The sequence below is a fragment of the Mustela nigripes genome, chromosome 8, assembly GCF_022355385.1.
Source record: "Mustela nigripes isolate SB6536 chromosome 8, MUSNIG.SB6536, whole genome shotgun sequence".
NCBI classification, from domain to species: domain Eukaryota; kingdom Metazoa; phylum Chordata; class Mammalia; order Carnivora; family Mustelidae; genus Mustela; species Mustela nigripes.
The window spans coordinates 7,232,802-7,254,040 of NC_081564.1; the positions used below are offsets into that span (position 1 = coordinate 7,232,802).

The 21,239-nt window shown below is 45.0% G+C and overlaps 1 protein-coding gene across 1 annotated transcript in view; it reads right to left on the bottom strand.

Moving 5' to 3' along the window:
• The window catches only part of TMEM120B (transmembrane protein 120B), a 42,895-nt gene extending 38,913 nt beyond the window's left edge, over positions 1-3,982 (bottom strand). The window contains exon 1 of the mRNA XM_059408355.1: positions 3,787-3,982. Within this exon, the coding sequence (XP_059264338.1) occupies positions 3,787-3,855 (69 nt within the window). The 5' untranslated portion in view covers positions 3,856-3,982. The remainder of the gene's footprint in view (positions 1-3,786) is intronic.
• Between the last annotated feature and the right edge of the window lie 17,257 nt (positions 3,983-21,239).

Sequence of the window (21,239 nt, forward strand, 5' to 3'; positions counted from 1 at the left end):
CTAGCCTGGCCTAAAGCCATTTGTCACTGGACTTCCCAATACATGAGCCAATAAATTCCTTTTTTGGCTTAAAGCCAGCTGAATGGGGTTTCTGTCACTTGCAACTAAGAATCCTGACTAATGTATTATACATATGTGTGTGTGTGTATACATATATATATATTTCAGTGCTTTACTACATATACATTATATATAAAGAGAGAGCACATATAAAGTAATGCACGAATGAAATGAGACCCCACAAGTTCAAAAGCTTCTTTGCAGAGCCAAGGGTCTCAAGATACTTTGGGAGCCCACAGTGTGAGGAACCCCCAAAATATCTGACAAACACAGCAGACCTGGGTTCAAATTCCAAAATTCCATGACTTTCAAGTTAGTTAATATCTCTTAGCCTCAGTCTAAAGCAGGGTTGGTCATTTAGATTAAATGGAAGGATCCATGTACCCTACAGTTAGCTCTTACCGTTATTATTGTCAGTCTTTGTTTTGTAGATAAAGAAACTCGAGCTCAGAGTGATGGCTTGGTAAAGGTCAGATACTAGACAGGCACAGGCCTCAGGCCTGAACCCAGGAACTGTGACTCCCTGTCCAGGGGCTTTCCACACAAAGCACTTCTAAAGAAAGAGACCCATAAGGCAATGCAAGATGGAAGAGAAAAGCCTACAAAAGTGTGCCCAGGGCACAGACCTGCCTGAAGCAGTGGTTAAGAGTATAGACCCTGACATTCAACAGCCTGGGTTTGAATCCTGACTCCAGTACTTACAAGACATGTGACTTTAGGTATATGATTTTCCCTCTGTAAAATGGGACAACAGGATCTCTTTCATAAGGTTTTCATAAAATAATACTGACCTTCTTGCTTCTACCCTGTCCCTCTCATGTCTATTGTATACACAGCAGCCAGAGAGATGCCTGTTTCATTGGTAGGAAAAGCCAAAATCTTTACAGTGGCCTACTAGGTCCCTGCATTTCTATAAGGTCAGATTTAGGGAACAGCCTCTTCGGGCCACCTCCTTCCTGGATGGGGAGGGATGGGGTCAGGTTTCCAGTGATGCAAGTCAGGAAATGCTTATTAAATCACCTGCCACAGTGTCTGTAAGTGACCTTCTGTGGTCACACCACAGGCCACAGGGCCAAACATGTGCTGGTCTCAGACTGATGCTCAATTCACCAGCATGGATGAAACCCCAGCCAGCCAAAACCAAAGTTCCCATAGCCACTTGACCTTGCCCCTGAGTCTAGTGAGGCCCTGGCAGATACAAATCAGTCCAAAGAGAACAGATCCTTTCCTCTAGAAAGTCCCAGAGAGTATGACTTTTGCGGTGAGGGGATTCCAAAGACATTTTGAATCCTCTGTGGTCTGACAATTAGGTTTCCTCTTTCCTCTATTCATTTGAAAAAGGGAAGAAGAGGTGAAACACAGACATTAGCTATGACCCCAAGAAAGAATCAGAGAGATACAAACATGAAACCCACAAATCCCAGATTCAGAGGCAGATGTAGGAAAATTAAGATACACAGGAATTTTCTGGTAAAAAAAAAAAAAATTAATCCTTCCTTTTAGTTCCAATTTGTTCACCTGCCTCCCTGTTGTGACCTCCTTGCCCCCCAATAAATGTCTCATATCTGAAAGTCTGTCCAACACATACCCAATGACATATACCCTACTTATTATACACATATCCCAGAAACTTTCATCTCAGGAGTTCAAAGCTCTCATATTTATTATGGGGGGATGTGGAAGTGAGAAGAGAGAGTGAGACCTACCAGCACAATGACAGACATCCAAAATAAGCATTCAGACTACTAAGTTCTAAAGGCAGCTTTACCTCTCAAGAGCTGTGTGACCCCAGTTGAGTGAATTAGATTCTCAAGTTTTAGTTTCTTCATCTATGAAGATACAGACAATATCTATGACCTTGATACACGGGGGACTCTGTGGCCTTCCATCCATCACTGTCCTCTGACCCAGGAGTTGTCCACTAAACCCTGAGGCCAGCAGAGTCCCTCCTCTCCATAGGCCCAGTCCATTCCAGTTCCCCCACTGCTGAAGAACTGAGTAACGGACACCTCAGTTTTCCCACAGTCAGCTGTCCTCCAGCCCTCGCTGTGCACCAGGGGGCAAACCCCAGAATTCCCAGTTCTTCTCTGTCTCTCACATACCTGAACCAAGTAAGAACACAACAACAAATCCAATGTCTCCTTTGCTAGCTCTGCCTGCCAAGACTAGCTAGCTAATTGCTGTTGATTGCATTAATTGCATGGCTCTGAAGTGTTAAGACAACTCCTCCTCCTAGTGTAAGGCAGGGCAAGGGAAAGGAATTCAGGAACGAAAGCTCCACACGGTAAAACTCTTCTCCCACTCCCGACCCTAACATCCCTTCCATGGCTTCACAGCTGAATTTGACCCAAGAGCCCAGTAGGGCAAAGTGTTAGGAAGCAGCTGAATCTTCTCGACGGGACTGGAGCCAGACGAGTCCCCTGAGAACTGGGTGGGCCCCAAGCCCCAGACCTGAAGGAGAGGGCACCAACCCACACATGCCGCACAGGCCAAGAAAGGCATACCAGTTCTGGATACTTTATTCTCTGCTCATGCCTAAAACAAACCCCTCGCCCCCATCTTCCTGCTCCATCTCTGCAGCAACCCCCTCTTTAAACATCAGGGCCTACTGCCTCAGGTCCAGAAGACCCATCACAGACAATCTCCTCTCCCCTCCTCTGGACCCTGTAAGAGGACAGTCAACTGGAGATGAGAGCTACATGGACAGGGAAAACGTCATGGCTCCAGCCGGGGACAGGAAGAAGTGGGGCAGAGCTGTGCAGTATGGTTTCGGGCAAACAGAGCCCAACTTCAGAGAAAACAGGCACAATCTAGTAGCTGCAGAGGAAAAAGCCCCATCTCCAAAACTGGTCCCGGAGTCCCTCTTGGCCAACCCCAAGGTTTCATGTGTGAGACGTCTCTAGCCACCTGAGTTGGTAGCTGAGACGTGTCTGAACCTCCTTTCAGGGACAGCTTTTCCTGCCAGGACCCCACAGGGGCAATGCCATTTTCTCAAGGGGCCTCTCTTACATCTGCCCTCTCCCTACTCCGTATAAGGTTCTGGGCCAGATGGGTGAGAGCTGAGAGCAGCCTCTATCACGGAGGGAGGCAACGCAGCTGTCAGAAGTGACAGATGCCATCCACAACGCCAAACTCAGCCTGCAGTAGCAGCACAGAGGAGGGCACAGACACCAGAGTCCCAAAGACGCAGAACAGGGGTCTCTAATCCCTGAGCAAAGCCTAGAGGTTCAAGGTGAACGGCTCCCAAGCACATCTCTCAAAATGTAGTTGCAGAAGAGAGCACTGCTCCACCAAAATACAGAAGTTGGGCTGCCAAAAGCAGGTGGACAGGGGTGCGGTTAGGAAAGACCCCTGCGTAGGTGGGGGCTGGGCTGTTCTGAGTCCCAGCACATATATGTCCCCTCAGGCCTCCCCCACATGACACATCTGGAAGTTCCCCTCAGAAGCCACAGACCAAGTTTCTGCAGAGAAGGAGGTGCGCGGAGCAAAGAGTCGGTGCGAAGGCGGGGTAATGGGGAGCTTCCACCGGGCGCCCCAAGTGGATGAAGAACTGAAGTGCTGGGAGATAGGAGGGTGCTGGCCCACGCGGACCACCAGCCCCCAGTGCCCAGCCAGGGGCAGCCCTCTGGACCGTGATGGTCCCCACCGCCCCGGCTGGGTTGGCAGGAAGGGGAAGGCACCGCACCGCAGGTAGCTCAGTTGCGCGACCAGGTGGCCCGGCCCTACCTGCAATTCCTGAAATTCTCCCTCCAGCTCGTGCCACTCGCGCTCGCAACGCTCCAGCTGGCCGGACATGGTGCGGCGGTGCGAGGCGGCGGCAGCGGCGGCGGCGTCAGCTCCCGCAGCGTGGCGCGGGAGGCCACCAGCACCGGAGCCCGTCCGCCCGCCGGCCGCCTTCGGAGGCACCAGCTGTTCCTGCGCAGCCGGAGCCACGCGCGCACCTGACGTCACAGCCCCCGCCCCAGCGCCCGCCCCACCCCCTCGCCAGGAGGCAGGGCCCCGCGCATGCGCACGCACCTCCCCAGCTCCGCCCCCGCGCGCCCGCGCGCGGGATGGGGGGCGCTGTAGTTCGGCGCGGCTTGGAGGTGTCTGCTGCCGCCCCTTTGAGAATGCTCCTGCGCTTCCAGTCTCTCCTATGAGGCTGGGGAGCTTGTCCACAAGCTGCATTTGCAGAGCTTATCTTACTTAGATTGTGTTTATTGGGGATGTCTGGAGTCGTAAGGAAGATTCGGAGGAGGTGAAAGCTCACCACCCCTTGGCATTGCCTGACCAGAGTCGAAGGCAACGGCTGGGAATGCTAGAACTGACATTGACCATCCAGCAAGGTCGCCAGGCAGGGCGGGGAAGCTCAAGAGGGACCCGTCGTCTCCCCTGTCATTACTTAACTGCAACCAAGACTCCTGCCCCCTAAGATTCTGCGTGACTCTCTTGACAGCTGTGTCTGTCGCTCATGTGACACCACTGCCTCCTTTCCCTGCATGGACCTGCAAGATCTAACCCTGCCTAGCTTCGCAGTCACATCTCCTGTCTCACTCCCCTGGATCAGTACTTCGCAGACACGGTTTCTTTTTCTCTTCTTACCCTTCAGGAAACATTCCCTCCAAATCGTATGGTTGCCTTTTCCTCATCATTCAATCCTTAGTTCCAACGACACCTGTGTTAATTTCCTGGGGCTGCTGGGGAACCTGCCTGGCTCAGTAGGTAGAGCGTGCAACTCTTGATCAGAGTCCTGAGTTCAAGCTTTGCACTGGACGCGAAGACTACTAAACAAAAAACAAAAGGAAGAGGAGGGAGCAGGGGAGGGGCAAGGGGAGGAGGAAGAGAAGAAAAAATCCCAGGAGTGCCTTAACCACAAACTGCGCTGTTTAAATACCACAAACTGAGTGCCTTAAACAATAGGAGTGTATTCTGTCTCACAATTCTGGAGGCTAGGAGTGTGAAATCAAAGTGTCAGCAAACACAAGCTCCAAGACTGGGTAAAATCTTTCCTTGCTTCTTCCTAGCTTGTGGTGACCCTCAGTCCTTATCATTCCTTGGCTTGCAGCTTCATCCCTCCAGGCTCTGCCTCTGTTGTTACATGGCCTTCTTCCCTGTGTGCTTGTCTCTGTGTCCTCTCCTCTTATAAGGACACTAATCTTACTGGATTTAAGGGTCCACCCACTCCAGCATGACTTCATCTAAGTTGAACTAATTACATCTGCAAAGACACTGATTCTAAATAAGGACAACCTTCTGAGATAATGGGTCGTAGAACTTCAACATATCTTTCTGGGGGACACAATTCAAATGGTAACAACACCTCTGAAAAAAAAAAAAAAGACCTTTCCTGAATACTCAGAGTTTCATGCCTCCTCCCAGTCACTTCTCTGTCACCTGTCTTATTTCCTTCATATAAGTTACCGTTACTTGAAAGTGTTTGTCTCCATACTGGTTGTGTGAATCCCTCCATGGGTATAGAATCAGCATGAGATCTCAGGGATCTTGTCTCTGTCTTGGTCATCATTGTATTCCCCGAGCTTGGCACAAAGTAAGTCCTTAATATTTGTTGAAGGAATAAACATAAAAGACCATCTAGTGCAAAGGTTCTCAACTTTTGGGGTTCATAAGCCACTCTAAAAACTCTGAATGGGGAATATACACATAAGCACACAGAGAAACATTCAGAAGTCTTTTTTTTTTTTAAGATTTTATTTATTTGACACAGAGATCACAAGCAGGCAGAGAGGCAGGCAGAGAGAGAGCAGAGGCTTTAACCCACTGAGAACCCCGACATTCAGAAGTCTTATCTGATGCCTGAAGAAAAGCATGATTTACTCAAGATTTCCGGTTAATTAATGACCGACTTTGAATTATGACTGTCATCCCTGGAGGTTGGAACTTCAACATATCTTTGGGAGGGATGCCTAGGTAGTTTGGTCAGTTAAGCATCTGGGTTGTGGTCCTAGGGTCCTGGGATAGAGCCCCATGTCCAGCTCACTGCTTAGCAGAGAGCCTGCTTTTCCCTCTCCCTCTGTCTGCCACTCTGCCAGACTGTGCTCTCTCTCTCTCTGAAAATAAATAAATAAAATCTTTAAAATATATATATATATATATCTTTGGGAGACACAGTTCAACTCCTAACAATACCTTTCAATAAAAGTGAATTAAGGCGTGTTATCATGCCTCATTATTGCAGATTGGATGCCAGGCATCGTGCATTTTACCTTGTTGATTCATTCCCTTCATCTACCCCTTTTTCTTCTCTTCCTCCTGTCTTCCCTCCCTCTCCTTCTTTTGTATTTCGGTTTCCCTAAAAATATCCTTAAGCTTTACATTAGACGCAGTTACTTGGAAACAATTTTATCCTTTCCGATCTTGCTTTTAGCATTTATCTGGGACTAAAACAGGGCTCAGTCGAGAGCTGATTTTTTCCCCCCACTACGTGAGGCAAGATCAGTACACCATGAAGTTTTCCATTCTGGCTGTTGGGATGAGGCACTATTCCTGGGCCAGTGTGAGGGCTATACACTCTTACTTCTAATCATTGTAGGTGGTTCCTTCCTTGGCCTCAGGTGGCTGCCCTTGCGTACATGCTGACCAGTGCTCCGCTGACTGCTGGAGGGGGTTTGGTGGACCGCTCGGGTCTCTGTGTGCAGCTGTTTCCTCATTACAATTCCAACTTCCTTGCACCCCCGGGCTCTCAGCTCTATCTTCTCAACTCTGGGGGTCTCCCAGGCTTCACCTGGGATTCCCCGCCCTGCATCACCACCTAGAAACTCTCAAGACAATAAATGGGACAATGGTAGAGTAATTCTTACAAGTTGTTACCTGTTTCTCAGTGATCGCGTCCTCTGTTGACTGATGTCCAGTGTCTTGAATGAAAAACATAATTTCATGTGTTTTTCCCCATTTTGTGCTTGTTTCAGATGAGAAGGTAGGTCTGGTCCATGTTACTGTTTCTTGGCCAGAAGCAGAAGTCAACATAATGCATTTGGGATCCGTGTGATCAATAGTTCATTTCTTTTTTTTCTTCTGCTGAGTATATCTCATTGTGTGATCAATTTGCTTCTCCATTCTTTATCCATTCACTGGTTGAGGGAACTTTGGGTTGTTTCCAATTTGAGCTGATTATGAATAAAGCCACTATAAACATTTATGTAAGTCTTTTAATTATGAAAAGGACAATTTCACATTAAAATCCAAACTTTCTTTCTATTTATTTATTTATTTATTTGACACAGAGAGAGAGAGAGAGATCACAAGTAGGCAGAGGGGCAGGCAGAGAGAGAGGGGGCAGCAGGTTCCCTGCCGAGCAGAGAGCCCGATGCAGGGTTCGATCCCAGGACCCCGAGACTATGACCTGAGCTGAAAGAAGAGGCTCAACCCACTGAGCCACCCAGGTGCCCCTAAACTTTCATTTTTTTTTTTTTTTTAAGTAATCTCTACACCCAACTTAGGGCTTGAATGTCACAACCCCATGATCAAGAGTTGCAGGCTCTACTAGCTGAGCCAGCCAGGCATACTTAAAGTCCAAACTTCCACTGTCTTTTGAAAAATGAGAGGATCTGATCACACTAGGCTCACATCTCTCTCTGCGTGGCAATGGGCTGGAACAGAGTAAAATGGGCTTGCCACTTGCCCCAGTCCCCACCATGCTCAACTGTCTTGCCCCAGACCACACTTCATGTATTTATGGGAACTGTAGTCCTTGGAGCCACCTGAATTTGAGACTCCTGATAGAGTATGTCATGAAGATTACAAAACCAGATGGACCACTCATATGGTGAAAAAAAACAGAAGTGGGCTTACTTAATTGGGATTAGTGGAATCAAAAAGGAAACACGGGGCCTTGAAGGATGAGTAAAGTGGCACCAGCGGAGGATTTGGGAAGATGTCCCTCCACCTTTGCTGGCAGCCACTCAATCCAAGCAAGTCCATCTGCCCCAGGCCACCTGTGTTGGGAGAAGCTGGGCCTGCCCCCCAGGGAGATCTGGGCAGGTGCACCTTATCTGCAGGCTGGCCAGCAGTCAGGCTGCAAATCTAAGGGACTGTTCTCCCTGTGGGATCAGGACTTGGTATGCATTATTCACCAGCCCTTTTGTAGATGGCAGGGGCTGGCCACCCCAATCTGCACAGCCACTCGGGGGTGCCAAAAGTCTCAGTTCATACCTGGCTGCTGTCGCCCTGTCCCGGTTCCTGCCCAAAGTGTGTTCAGACTCTGTTGTCAGCTCCCTGGGGCCGGATCTGGCTCTGCTTAAGAACTTTGATCACTCGGGGTGAGAAAGTATGTTATCCTCCTCAACCCTGCCCATCCCACCAGGGGAGCTGTTCTCTTTAAGGCACTCTATTTAGGAACCTGGTAGCCTGAGACTTTGTACACCAGTTGGGAAGAGTCATAAAAGTAGCAAACACATAGCGGTCACTATGTGCCTAGTGCTCTTCGTAGATACTTCATGTATACACATCCGTGCTCTAAGTCTTCAAGTGCCTTAAGGAAGGACCTCTATTCTCTGTTTGACAGGTGAATATTTTAAGGCCTAGTTTCTTCAGCTTATAATGTGATCAAGAACTACCTTCTGAAGATCTGGGGCGCCTGGGTGGCTCAGTGGGTTAAAGCCTCTGCCTTCGGCTCATGATCCCAGGGTCTTGGGATCAGGCCCCCATGGCTCTCTGCTCAGCGGGGAGCCTTCTTTCCCCGCTACCCCCACTACCTGCCTCTCTGCCTACTTGCAATCTCTTGTCAAATAAATAAATAAAATCTTAAAAAAGAAAAAAAAAAAAAAGGAAAGAAAAGAAGAGAAACTACCTACTGAAGATCTTGTTAAATGCAGATTCCGGGGACGCCTGGGTGGCTCAGTTGGTTAAGCAGCTGCCTTCGGCTCAGGTCATGATCCCAGCGTCCTGGGATCGAGTCCCACATCGGGCTCCTTGCTCAGCAGGGAGCCTGCTTCTCCCTCTGCCTCTGCCTGCCATTCTGTCTGCCTGTGCTCGCTCTCTCCCCCTCTCTCTCTCTGATAAATAAATAAAAAATCTAAAAACAAATAAATAAATAAATGCAGATTCTGATTCAGTAGGTGCTAGGAAGAGCCAGTGATCCTGTAATTCTACAAGCTCCCAGCCAACATCATTGGTCCGAGCACCACATTTTAAATAGCGAGAGTCCAAGTTGCGGAGAGGTGAAGTAACGTATCCAAGATGATCCAGCTACCGATAGCTGTGTTATTTACCCGTTACAGGATGCCAAGAGCTAATTCTAAAAAAAGAGCATCTGTCCAAGGAGAACTGAAAATTCCAGGGACTTTTCCTTCATCTGCTTCCCACAAATGCCCTTGCTCAAAATAGTCCCCAAAGATTTTAACAAGCAATTTGGGCAAAGATGTTTATAGCAGCACTTTTTAGATCAGCCACGCATTGGAAACATCCCAGATGCCCCACAACAGGCAAACGATGAAGGAAGCTGTAGTCTATTTCATATAATACTATATGGCTGTTAAAATGATCACTATGGGAGCTAAATGGATGCCTCTAAACAGGTATATTAAATCATGTTAAGTAAAAAAGTAGAGTCCAAAATACTGTGTATAGGGGTGCCTGGGTGGCTCAGTTGGTTAAGCATCTGCCTACAGCTCAGGTCATGATCCCAGGCTCCTGGGATCTGGTCCTGCAATGAGCTTCTTGCTCAGCGGGGAGCCTGCTGCTCCCCCTGCTTGTGCTCTCTTGCTCTAACAAATAAATAAAATCTTTAAATATATATATATTGTGTACATACTGATTAAAGGTACATGATCATTCCTGCAACCTGAAAAAAAGATTGGGTGAATTTAGTATAACAGAAGTAGTCCATCATGTAAATTGAATGAATTTTTTTTTTCTGAAATGTTTTTCAGGTGTTTGATGGAAATTATAAGCCCCTATCTTTCTGTTCATGGCTTTTTTTTTTTTTTTAAGTTTTATTTATTTAAATAATCTCTACGCCCAACCTGGGGCTTGAATTTGCAACCCCAAAATTAAGAGTTGTGCTTTGCTCTTCCAACGGAGCCAACCAGGCACCCCAGTTCACATATAATGTAAACAGCAAGCATTATTTGTTTTTTTAAATATTTTATTTATTTATTTGACAGACCGAGATCACAAGTAGGCAGAGAAGCAGGCACAGAGGAGGAAGCAGGCTCCCTGCTGAGCAGAGAGCCCGATGCGGGGCTCGATCCCAAGACCCTGGGACCATGACCTGAGCCGAAGGTTGAGGCTTTAACCCACTGAGCCAACTGAGCCACCCAGGTACCCCAAGCATTATTATTAAATTTCATTTATTTAGTGTTTACTCTTCAGGTATCAAAATGCCCTTTCTGTCCTTGCTCAGTTATTTGCACTACTGGACATACCTGGGGCTACAAGTCCTTGCTGGAAGGGCATGGGATTTCTTTGGCCCAGCAAAACCCATGTTTAAGTCCCAGCCCTTCCACTTGCCAGACGTATGACCTTGAGTCCATAATTCGCCTTCTCTATAAACAGGGTTACCATCAGTAGTATTGTTGTGAGGATTAATCCATTAATTTAGATAAAGTGCCAAAACTATGTAAGTACTGGAAAGCACTGACGATGTATTTGGGTTTAAAATAATTTTTTTTTTATTTTGGGATGCTTTTACATTTACAAAGCTGCAAAGAGAGTACAGAGAATTCCTACGTACTCTTCACTCAGTTTTCCCTCATGCCAACAATTTACGTAACCATGACACCTTTATCAAAACCAAGAAATCTGGTGCCTGGGTGGCTCAGTCGTTAAGCATCTGCCTTCGGCTCAGGTCATGATCTCAGGGTCCTGGGATCGAGTCCCGCATCAGAATCCCCACTCAGCGGGGAGTCTGCTTCTCTCTCTGCCCCTCTGGCCCCCAGCATGTGCTCACGCTCTCTCTCAAAAATAAATAAAATCTTAAAATTAGAAAAAAAACCACAAAAAATTAACACAGGCATGTTACTATAAACAAAACTCCAGACTTTACTCAGATTTTTCGTTTTTCCGTTGACATCCTTTTTCTGTTCCAGAATTCAGCCTGACGTGGCATTTAGGGTTCCTGTCTTTAATAGTCTCCTCTGCTCTGTGATTGTACTCAGTGTTTCTTTGTTTTTTATGACCATTATAGTTTTGAAGGGTAATATATATTGTTGTTGTTCTTGTTGTTGTTTTAAGTAAACTCTATGCCCAACATGGGGCTCAAACTCATGACCCCTGAGTTCAAGAGGCTCACACCCTACTGACTGAGCCAGCCAGGTGCCCCTATACATAATATATAATAGTATATTTTAATAGTTTGTTTTATAATAAATTTATATTTAACATTATATTGCAATATATAATTTAAAAATATATATTACACACAAGAATTTTTATAATTAATATTTTAATATTAATATTTAATATAATAGTATATTTTAATAGTTTTATTGAGATATTGTGATGGCTGATTTCATATGTCAACTTGACTAGGCCACACAATGCCCAGATGTCTGGCTAAATGTTACTCTTGGTGTGTCTGTGACAGTGTTTGTGGAAGAGATTATTTGAATTGGTAGACTGAGTAAATCAGATTGTCTTCCCCAGTGTGGTGGGGGTGGCCCATCCAGTCAGTCGAGGGTCTGAATAGAACAAAAAGGTGGAGAGAGAATTCTCCCTCTCTCGCTCTGACTGACCGCTTTAGCTGGGACATCAGTCTTCTCTGGCCCTCAGGAGGGGATTCGCAGCATCAACTCTCCCGGGGTCTTCTCTTTTTATTAAATAAAGCTTTATTTTTTAATTTACATATTTTTAAAGATTTTATTTATTAGACAGAGAGAGGGAACACAAGCAGGGGGAGTTGGAGAGGGAGAAACAAGCTTCCCGCTGAGCAGGGAACCAGACTTGGGGCTCGATCCCACCACCCTGAGATCATGACCTGAGCCAATGTTAGACACTTAACTGACCGAGGTGCCCCTGTGTTTAACATTTTGAGCCACTGTCGAACCACTGTCGAGCCACTGTGTTTAACACCCGGGTGCCCCTGTGTTTAACATTTTGAGCCACTGTCGAACTGTTTTCCAAAGTAGCCACACCATTTCACACCCTCACTAGCAATGCACGAAGGCTCCAATGTCTCCACATCCCTGTCAACACTGGTTGTTGTCTGTTTTTCATTTTAGCCATCCTTACAGTTCTGTGTGGAGTCTATCTCATTGTGGTTTTAATTTTGTGTTTTCCTAACCGCTAAAAATGTTGAGTGTCTTTTCATGTGTTTATTGACCCTTCATATATCTTCTTTTGGAGAAATGTCTATTCTAATCCTTTGCTCATTTTTAAATGAGGTTATTTCCCCCCTCTTTTTTTAAAGATCTTATTTATTTATTTGAAAGAGAGAATGAGAGAAAGAGCGCACACACATGAGAGGGGAGAGGGACAGAGGGAGAAGCAGGCTTCCCACTGAGCAGGGATTGCGATGCGGACTGGATCCCCAGGACTCCAGGACCCTGACCTGAGCTGAAAGTAGTTGCTTAACCAACGGACCCACCCAGGTGCCCAGGGCTATTTACCTTCTTTACTGTTGAGTTGTAAGGGTTCTTTATATATTCTGGATACAAGTCCCTTATCACATACACAATTGTAAATATTTTCTCCCTTTCTGTAAATTGATTACACATACATATGAAGTTTTTTTTTAAGATTTTGCTTATTTATTTGACAGAGAGAGATCACAAGTAGGTAGAGAGGCAGGCAGAGAGAGGGGGAAGCAGGCTCCCTGCCAAGCAGAGAGCCCGATGTGGGACTCAATTCCAGGACCCTGAGATCATGACCTGAGCAGAAGGCAGAGGCTTAACCCACTGAGCCACGCAGATGCCCCAAAATCTTTTAACTTATTTAACAATCTCCAACTTAAGGAAAAGCTGCAAGTACAGTACAAAGAAGGGATTTTTCAGACCCATTTGGCTGATGCGCTTTGCCCCATCACCCCTGAATATTTTAGTGAGCACTTCCTACAATCAAGAACATTTCCTAATCTGCCAAAGCACAATCATCGAAATTAAGACTAATATATCACTACCCTCTAATCCTCAGATCCATTCAAGCTTTCCAATGTGCCAACAGTGCTCTTTAGAGCAAGATCCAAGTACTCGCTAGGTTTGGCTGCCACGCCTCTGGAAGTCTGCTTTCATATGGGACACTCCCTCCATATTTCTTGTCTTTCTTATCTTGGTATTTCTGAAGAGGACAGGACCGTTATTTTGTAGAACTGTCCTCAGTTAGGGCTTGCCTAATACATCCTCGTGATTAGACTAAGGTTGGGTATCCTTGTTTAGGACCACCACAGAAGTGATGCTGTGTTCTCATGGCAGCTCATCAGGGGGTCTGAAAACTTCACTGTGTTCCACGAGAGATGATGTTCATTTCACTTAATGTTTCCCCAGCTTCTCTACTGTAAAGTTACTCTCTTTCCTTAACTGACTTTTGTGTCCTTGCAATAGGTCCCCACAATGAGTCCTTCCTTGGTTTTTGACACAAGAAGATGTTCCAGTGGTGCCTGGCTGGCTCAGCTGGTACAGCATGAGACTCCTGATCTAGGGTTTGTAAGCTCAAGGCCCCACACTGGGTATAGAGATTACTTAAAAATAAAATCTTAAAAAAAAAAAAAAAAGTTCCAAGCACATCTTACAATTTCCCTGTTCCAACTCTGGAATGAGCCATTTCTCCAAACATTCCTGGTTCCGGTTAGTGGAGAAAGGAATCTAGAAATCAAGTTCAAGGTACTCGATGTGTGTTCATCACTACAGGATGTCACTACTGCCAGCAGTCTTCGAGGACAGATCTAGGGACCATATGTATGTGTGTACTTAGATATTTGCTCATATTTGCACCTATACCTAAAGCTCTGTCTTTAATGTGGAAAACTACGACCTCACACCAATATCCAATTCCACTCCACAGAGTTCATTCTAGCTTTCTCCCTTTTCCATATCCTCAACTCCCTTTTCCAACAGTGGGAAACCTGGCTCCCATTATCCTGAGCATAATTATTTATCTGATCTTTCCTTCTCATCTGTAACCAATCGCCCATTACCACCATCTTCCTCTGTCAGTCCTAATGCCCACCTTGCCCCAAAGAAATGTATCTTGACAAAAGGGACAATGAGCATGGTGATCCCTTTTTTGGCTTGGTCTCCAGATTTAAAAAAAAAATCTTATCTTTTCTATTATGAATTCTCTAGTGAAAATTTCCACAACCTCCAATGGCCAGAGATGTGTGGAAGCGCTTGATAAAGGTTTAGAAGCTGAACACTTCCTAATTCATCTCAAAAGCCAAATGCCATAGCAGAATACACGAGGAGTGTATTAGTAGACACCTTTGCTCTCCTCATTTGTTGCAGACACAAAAGCCCTATATCATGAATCCCAGCCACTCCTCTATTATTTGGAAGGCCCTCTGTGAAACAAAAGGAAGAAAACATCGAGCATCTATGTTTTTCTTTGTTCGATGCATTTGGAGAATGAAGTCTGACAGTTCCCCAGTGAAGCCGTATGTACCAGATTCTTTTGTATGATGGAAGATATTGGAGGAAGATTGTAGATAGCAGGAAATTCACAAAAATGTTTTCCAATGACTAGGTGGCGTGTTGGCTGCTTTTCATGTTTTTGTCTTGGTTTGCTTTTCAGGCTCCAAGATCAAGTCTTGTTTCATTGCACCACCTGCTGGCGACGTCTCAGAATTTGTTTCTTCCAACAAAAGGCAAAAAGGCTTGTTCAACAAAGGTTAACAAATATTTTTTTTTCTCCCACCTAAAAAACTACCATTCACAGAGTTTGGGTGGTACAAATATTTCAATGCTCTTCATCTTTAATAAAACAAAAAACACTTGATTTCCAAATTTATAACAATTTTTATCTTTTTATTGTGACATATATATGCTTAAAAGTACATACTATTTTTTAAAGACTTTTTTTTTTAAAGATTTTATTTATTTATTAGACAGAGATCACAAGTAGGCAGAGAGGCAGGCAGAGGGAAAGGGGGAAGCAGGCTCCCTGCTGAGCAGAGAGCCCCTTGCAGTACTTGATCCCAGGACCCTGGGATCATGACCTGAGCCGAAGGCAGAGACTTTAACCCACTGAGCCACCCAGGCACCCCTACATACAATTTTTATATATAGTTTAAATGAAAATTATAAAGAGAATCTGTACAACTAAGACCCACATCAAGAATAAGATTGTCACCACTCTAGATAAAACTCTTCCCTGACCATAACTTTCTCCTGCCCTCCCCACGAAAGTAACCTTGATTTTGGGATAGTCATTTCAGCATGTACTACTTCTAGAACCAGAAAACAACCAAAGTATTAATTTTTTAAAATAATGCAAAAATTGGGGCACCTGGGTGGCTCACTTGGTTGAGCATCTGCCTTCGGCTTGGGTCATGATCCCAGGGTCCTGGGATCCAGCCCCATATTGGGCTCCCTGCTTGGCAGGAAACCTGTTTCTCCCTCTCCCCCTTCCCTTGCTTATGTTCCTTCTCTGGCTGTGTCTCTGTCAAATAAATAAATAAAATCTTTAAAAAAAAAGTTTAAACGCATAAACAAAGATTTTTTTAAAATTTTAAAAATAAAAAACCATTACAAATAATAATAATAATGACACTGTAATAACTTTATAGGGTAATCATTTTGTAATGTACAAAAATACTGAATCACTATGAGGTATACCTGCATAGGATTTTGTATGTCAATTAGATTTCAGTTAACAACAAAAAAAAGAACACGGACAGCCCCCAAAGACTCTCCCCTGCTGATTCGCAGTCCTCTTCTTTTCCCCAGAGGTCACTGCAATCCTAATTACTTTGCTTTTCCTTGTAGTTTTTTTTTTTTTTTTAAGATTTTATTTATTTATTTGACAGAGATCACAAGTAGACGGAGAGGCAGGCAGAGAGAGAGGGAAGCAGGCTCCCTGCTGAGCAGAGAGCCCGATGCGGGACGATGCGGGACTCGATCCCAGGATCCTGAAATCATGACCTGAGCTGAAGGCAGCGGCTTAACCCACTGAGCCACCCAGGCGCCCTTCCTTGTAGTTTTTACTATTTATCTTTGCATCCCTAGATAACATAGATTTGTTCTTCCTAGTTTCAAAATTTTCTAAATGAAATTATACTTTTATTTTCTTTTTGTTATTTATCTTTACCCTGGTTTTCTTTTGGGCTATCGTATATTTGCACGTGACTATCATTTGTTTGTTTTACCTGTTATGATATTCTAGAGTATGAATAGTACCTAAGGTTTACTTTGCTATCACTGATAAACAATCACGCCACTTCCTGTTTGGGATTTGCAGAACAATGCTACAATGAGCTTCGTGTCTATTTATGCTGGCACACAGCTGGGAGTTCGTTGCCAGAGGCAGGATTACTCTTACTTTTTTTTTTTTTTTTTTTTAAGATTTTTTAAATTTCGTTATTTGACAGAGAGAGAGATCAAAAGTAGGCAGAGAGGCAGGCAGAGGGAGAGGTGGGGAAGCAGGCTCCCTGCCCAGCAGAGAGGCTTGATCCCAGTACCCTGAGATCACAACCCAAGCCGAAGGCAGAGGCTTTAACCCACTGAGCCACCTAGGCGCCCCATCATGAGATTTTCTTATTAATATTTATACTTACATCCTGCTATGGCCTAAATGCTGTATCCCCCTAAATTCACATGTTGGAACCCAACGCCCAATGTGATGGTATTAGGTAGGGGGGCCTTTGGGAGGCGACTAGACCTTGAGAGTGGAGACTTCATAAGTAGGATTAGTGTCCTTACAAGAAACCCCACAGAGTTCCCACCACGTGAGGATACAATAAGAAGTCTACAACCCAAGAGAGGGCACTTGGCTGACCATGCTGATAGCCTTATTTTGGACTTTCAGCCTCCAGACTATGAGAAAGAAAACTCTGTTACAGTTTCTAATACCAGCCTGTGGTATTTTGTTACAGCAGCCTGAAGGAAGGAAGGCAGAGCCTAACATTTTGAGTAAGGAATGAGGTCCATATTATTTGCAACATGATTTCAATTTCATTCATCAATATTTTAGAAGTGTAGCTATATATTGTTGCCATATTTATATATTATTGTTAACATGCACACGCACACACATATATTTGGCCTTCAAAGTAAAAAAATATTTATTATCTTTACAGAAAAGACTTTGCCCTCTGGCTCTGGGAGGTGGGGGTCACTTTCCCTGGACAAAAGGGAAGCTCATACATTTGGAGATCTACCATCAAGGAGGAAAGGGCACAGAATTTCTGTAGCAACAAAGAATGTCCAACCATAGCCACCTGCCCACTCTAGCTGCCCATATTATCATGGCCCAGGACATGTGTGAAGACATAGGGCAAAGTCAGTATCAAATACCATAATTATATCGTAGGAGAAAATGAAGTAGGTTAGGGAAAGGACCAGTTTTTCAACCATTCACTAGGGTTAAAGGACTGACAGTTGGCGGGGAGGAGGGGGGGGTTGCAGGCTGGCTAGTTAGTAGAGCATGTAACTCTTGATCTCACGGTCCTGAGTTCAAGCCCCATGCTGGGTGTGGAGCCTACTCAAGAAAACACACAGGTTCCTAACCACCGGATTTGGTTTCAAACATTCTCAGCTTGGCACCTAACCTCCTCTCTCCCGGACTACCCTCCCCCCTGCCCCCATCCTCCGCTATGTTCATAGGACACCATCGCCCATGCTCTTTGAGGTCACCCTCCCGTTTCAGTCAAGGCAGTCTCCAAAGCTACTTTACACTATCATTCCCAGTCCAGGACCTTGCCCAGGCTAGTCCCACTCCCGGGCCCCACGGTGTGAACTTTTCAGGGGCAGGGGCTGAGTTACATTCATCTTTGAATTTCCAGTATCCAGTAAGGTGCGTTCGTATAAAACACAAGATGCTTTCCACAAATGTTTATGGAATAAAGCCGATGAAGTGACACAAGGGACTTCCAAAGCATTTACCATTTTAACGACACAAAATCACTTAGCTCGATGCAGACTTGTTTCTTCTCCGACTCTTACCGCACGTGTCTTCCAGACAGTTTCCTGACTCCTGGAACGAACGTTTCTGTGGACAAGAACACGTTCCTCTCTAATTTCTTTTCATAATACTTGCTTTCAAACTGGGCACATGGGAGGCATTCAAATCTCCCCGAGCCCTGAAGCCTTCTAGAAATACAAGAATTCATGAGGAAAAAAGGAAACTCGGGGAAAATCCTCCCTTTCCCTAAACCCTTCATTTAACACACATGTAAACAGAATAATCTTGTGAAACCTTGTTTAAATCGGCAAGGAATTTCTCTGCGATCACATTCTGGTCTTTACATTTCTACGTTGACTAGTTCTGCAGCAGGACATCTGGGACAGCGCCCCCAACATGCTTTCCCTTCAGCAACATTGGCATTTGCCGCGTTTTCTCCCTCCGCCCTTTAGGCTTTGGAATACGGCCCGCCCACTTCCGGCAGGGGCGTCCACGGCGCAGGCGCAGCTTCAAGACCCACTCAACAACCCCTCCTTCTAGTGCTTGAAGTATGCGCATGTGCAAAAAGGGGCGGGCTGCTTAATAGCGCGGGAGATTGTAGGTCCGCTGAACTCACGCGACTGTCTCCGCCTGCCTAAATAGGTGGGCGGAGCCAACTGCCTGCCCCAGGCTCAGGCGGCGCACGCGCATTTGAGTATAGGAACGTGGCGAGGGAACGAGGGCGAGCTTTTGCGCATGCTCATTCAAATGTGGCCTGAAGCTTTTCACGTAAGCACAGTCTGCGGCTTCCTTTCCTAACCAGACTCTGTCGTTTAAAGGGCCAGAGCTTTTTTTTTTTTTTTTTTTTTCTTTTTTAAGATTTTTGTTTATTTGTTTGACAGAGATCGCAAGTAGGCAGAGAGGCAGGCAGAGAGAGAGGGGGAAGCCGGCTCCCTGCCGAGCAGAGAGCCCGATGCCTGGCTCGATCCCAGGACTCTGGGATCATGACCTGAGCCGAAGACAGAGGCTTTAACCCACTGAGCCACCCAGGCGTAAAGGGTCAGAGCTTTTCCCCACCCAATTGCTTTTTTAAAAAATTAAGCATTTATGGAGATCCTGGTATGTGCCGGGCCTAATTTACATTATCTCCTGTGTGCATTTTCCAGTTTTTCCTTTTGGAAGAATTATGCTAGCATTTATATTTTTCATAAATTTCTTCTCTTGCCCCAAGTATACTATTCCCTTGGAGGTAATTCTCTGAAATGAGAGTCAGTGCGATGTTCTGGCCAGGTTCTGGCAAGGTTAACGGGTCTGAGATTGAATCCTGACTCAGCCACTTTCTTGATCTTTTCCTCTGGGTAGCTTATCTAACTTCTGTGAACCTGAGTTTGCTGACTTTTTAAAATGAGAATAAGGATTCCTACCTATCTCATAGGATTGTTGTGAAAAGTACTTTAGGGCGCCTGGGCGGCTCAGTCGGTTAAGTGACTGCCTTCAGCTAAGATCATGATCCTGGACTCCCAAGAACCAAGAACGTGTCCTGGATCAGTTCTCCCTGCTCAATGGGGAGTCGGCTTCTCCCTCTGGCCCTACCCCTTCTCTTGCACTCTCTCTCCTCAAATAATAAATAAATAAAATCTTTTATAAAAAAAGAAGAAAAGTACTTTAAAAAAATGGGAACTCCTGGGTAGTTTAGCGGGTTAAGCATCTGTCTTTTGCTCAGGACATGATCTCAGGGTCCTTGCCCAGAGAGGAGCCTGCTTCTCCCTCTCCCGCTGCCTCTTGCCCAGCTTGTGTTCTCTCTCTGTCAAATACATAAACAAAATTTTAAAAAATAATAAAAATTTTAAAATAAGAAAACTAAAGTACCAAGTACTATGCATCACACCAGCTATATGTTAAGTAAATAAATAGTAGTCATTAAGTGGAATTAATTCAGCCAGAAAATAGTTTTATAGTTTCTGTAACGTAGTTCCAGATGGTGTTTCAAGAGGGTTTACCTAATTCCCTGGATGGCTAGCAGTATGTAATGGTGCCTCTTTCCCCACAGTGCTACCAATATTACAGACCACCATTTTTACACATTTTTCGTAGTCTAGACAGTATGTAATGGTATGTCAGGTTATTTTAACTTTCATTTATTTAATTGCTAGTGAGGCTGTGCATTTTTCTTTGGGATGATTTATTAGCTGTGTTTGTTTGCCAAACAACTATTTTCAAACCCTGTAATTTCCACAGGCTTATCCCTGCAGACATTATGTTAGGTTCTAACAGAGAATTTTGCTGATCAATTAAAAAGAAAGAAAGAAAAAGAAAAAAAGAGGATTGGATAGAAAGAGAGAAATAAAACTTTCCAAGGAAGGGATAGTGACAAGAGATAAGAGCTCATCCCTAAAACAGCACTGTCTTGTAGAACTTTCTATGGTAAAGGAAATGTCCTGCATCTGCAATGTTCCATATGGCAGCCAGTTGCCACATGTGCCTACTAAATATTTGGAATATGACTAGTGTGACTGAGAAATTTTTATTTTTATTAAACTTAAATTTCCATATAAGTAGCCACCACCTTGATAGAGTAACCCTAGAGATTAGGAAAGAAGGAGAGAAAGAAAAGGGAAAGAGGCGCTCTACAAAGTCTCTTGGAAGTGGCCTCATTTTATGTGAAAGAGACTCAGGGTGCCTGGCTGACTCAGCTGGTAAAGTTTGAGATCCACGTTGGGTGTAGAGATTACTTATAAATAAATAAATATATCTTTTAAAATTTTTATTTATTTATTTGAGACAGAGATCATAAGCAGGAAGGAGGATCAGAGGGAGAAGGAGAAGCAGGCTCCCTGCTGAGCAGGGAGCCCAACCTGGGGCTCAATCCCAGGACCCTGAGATCAGGGCCCAAGCCAAAGGCAGAGGCTTAACTAACTGAGTCACCCAAGCACCCTAAGTAAACCTCTCTTAAGATAAATATAAAGGGACTCAAACTGGACTTTTGGCATTATTGCTGAAAGAGAGAGTCCCAGAGACCCCCAGTCTTGACAAGAAGTGTGTGTTTGGGGGCGCCTGGGTGGCTCAGTGGGTTAAGCCTCTGCCTTCGGCTCGGGTCATGATCCCAGGGGCCTGGGATCGAGTCCCACATGGGGCTCTCTGCTCAGCAGGGAGCCTGCTTCTCCTCATCTCTCTCTCTGTCTGTCTCTCTGCCTATTTGTGATCTCTCTCTCTTT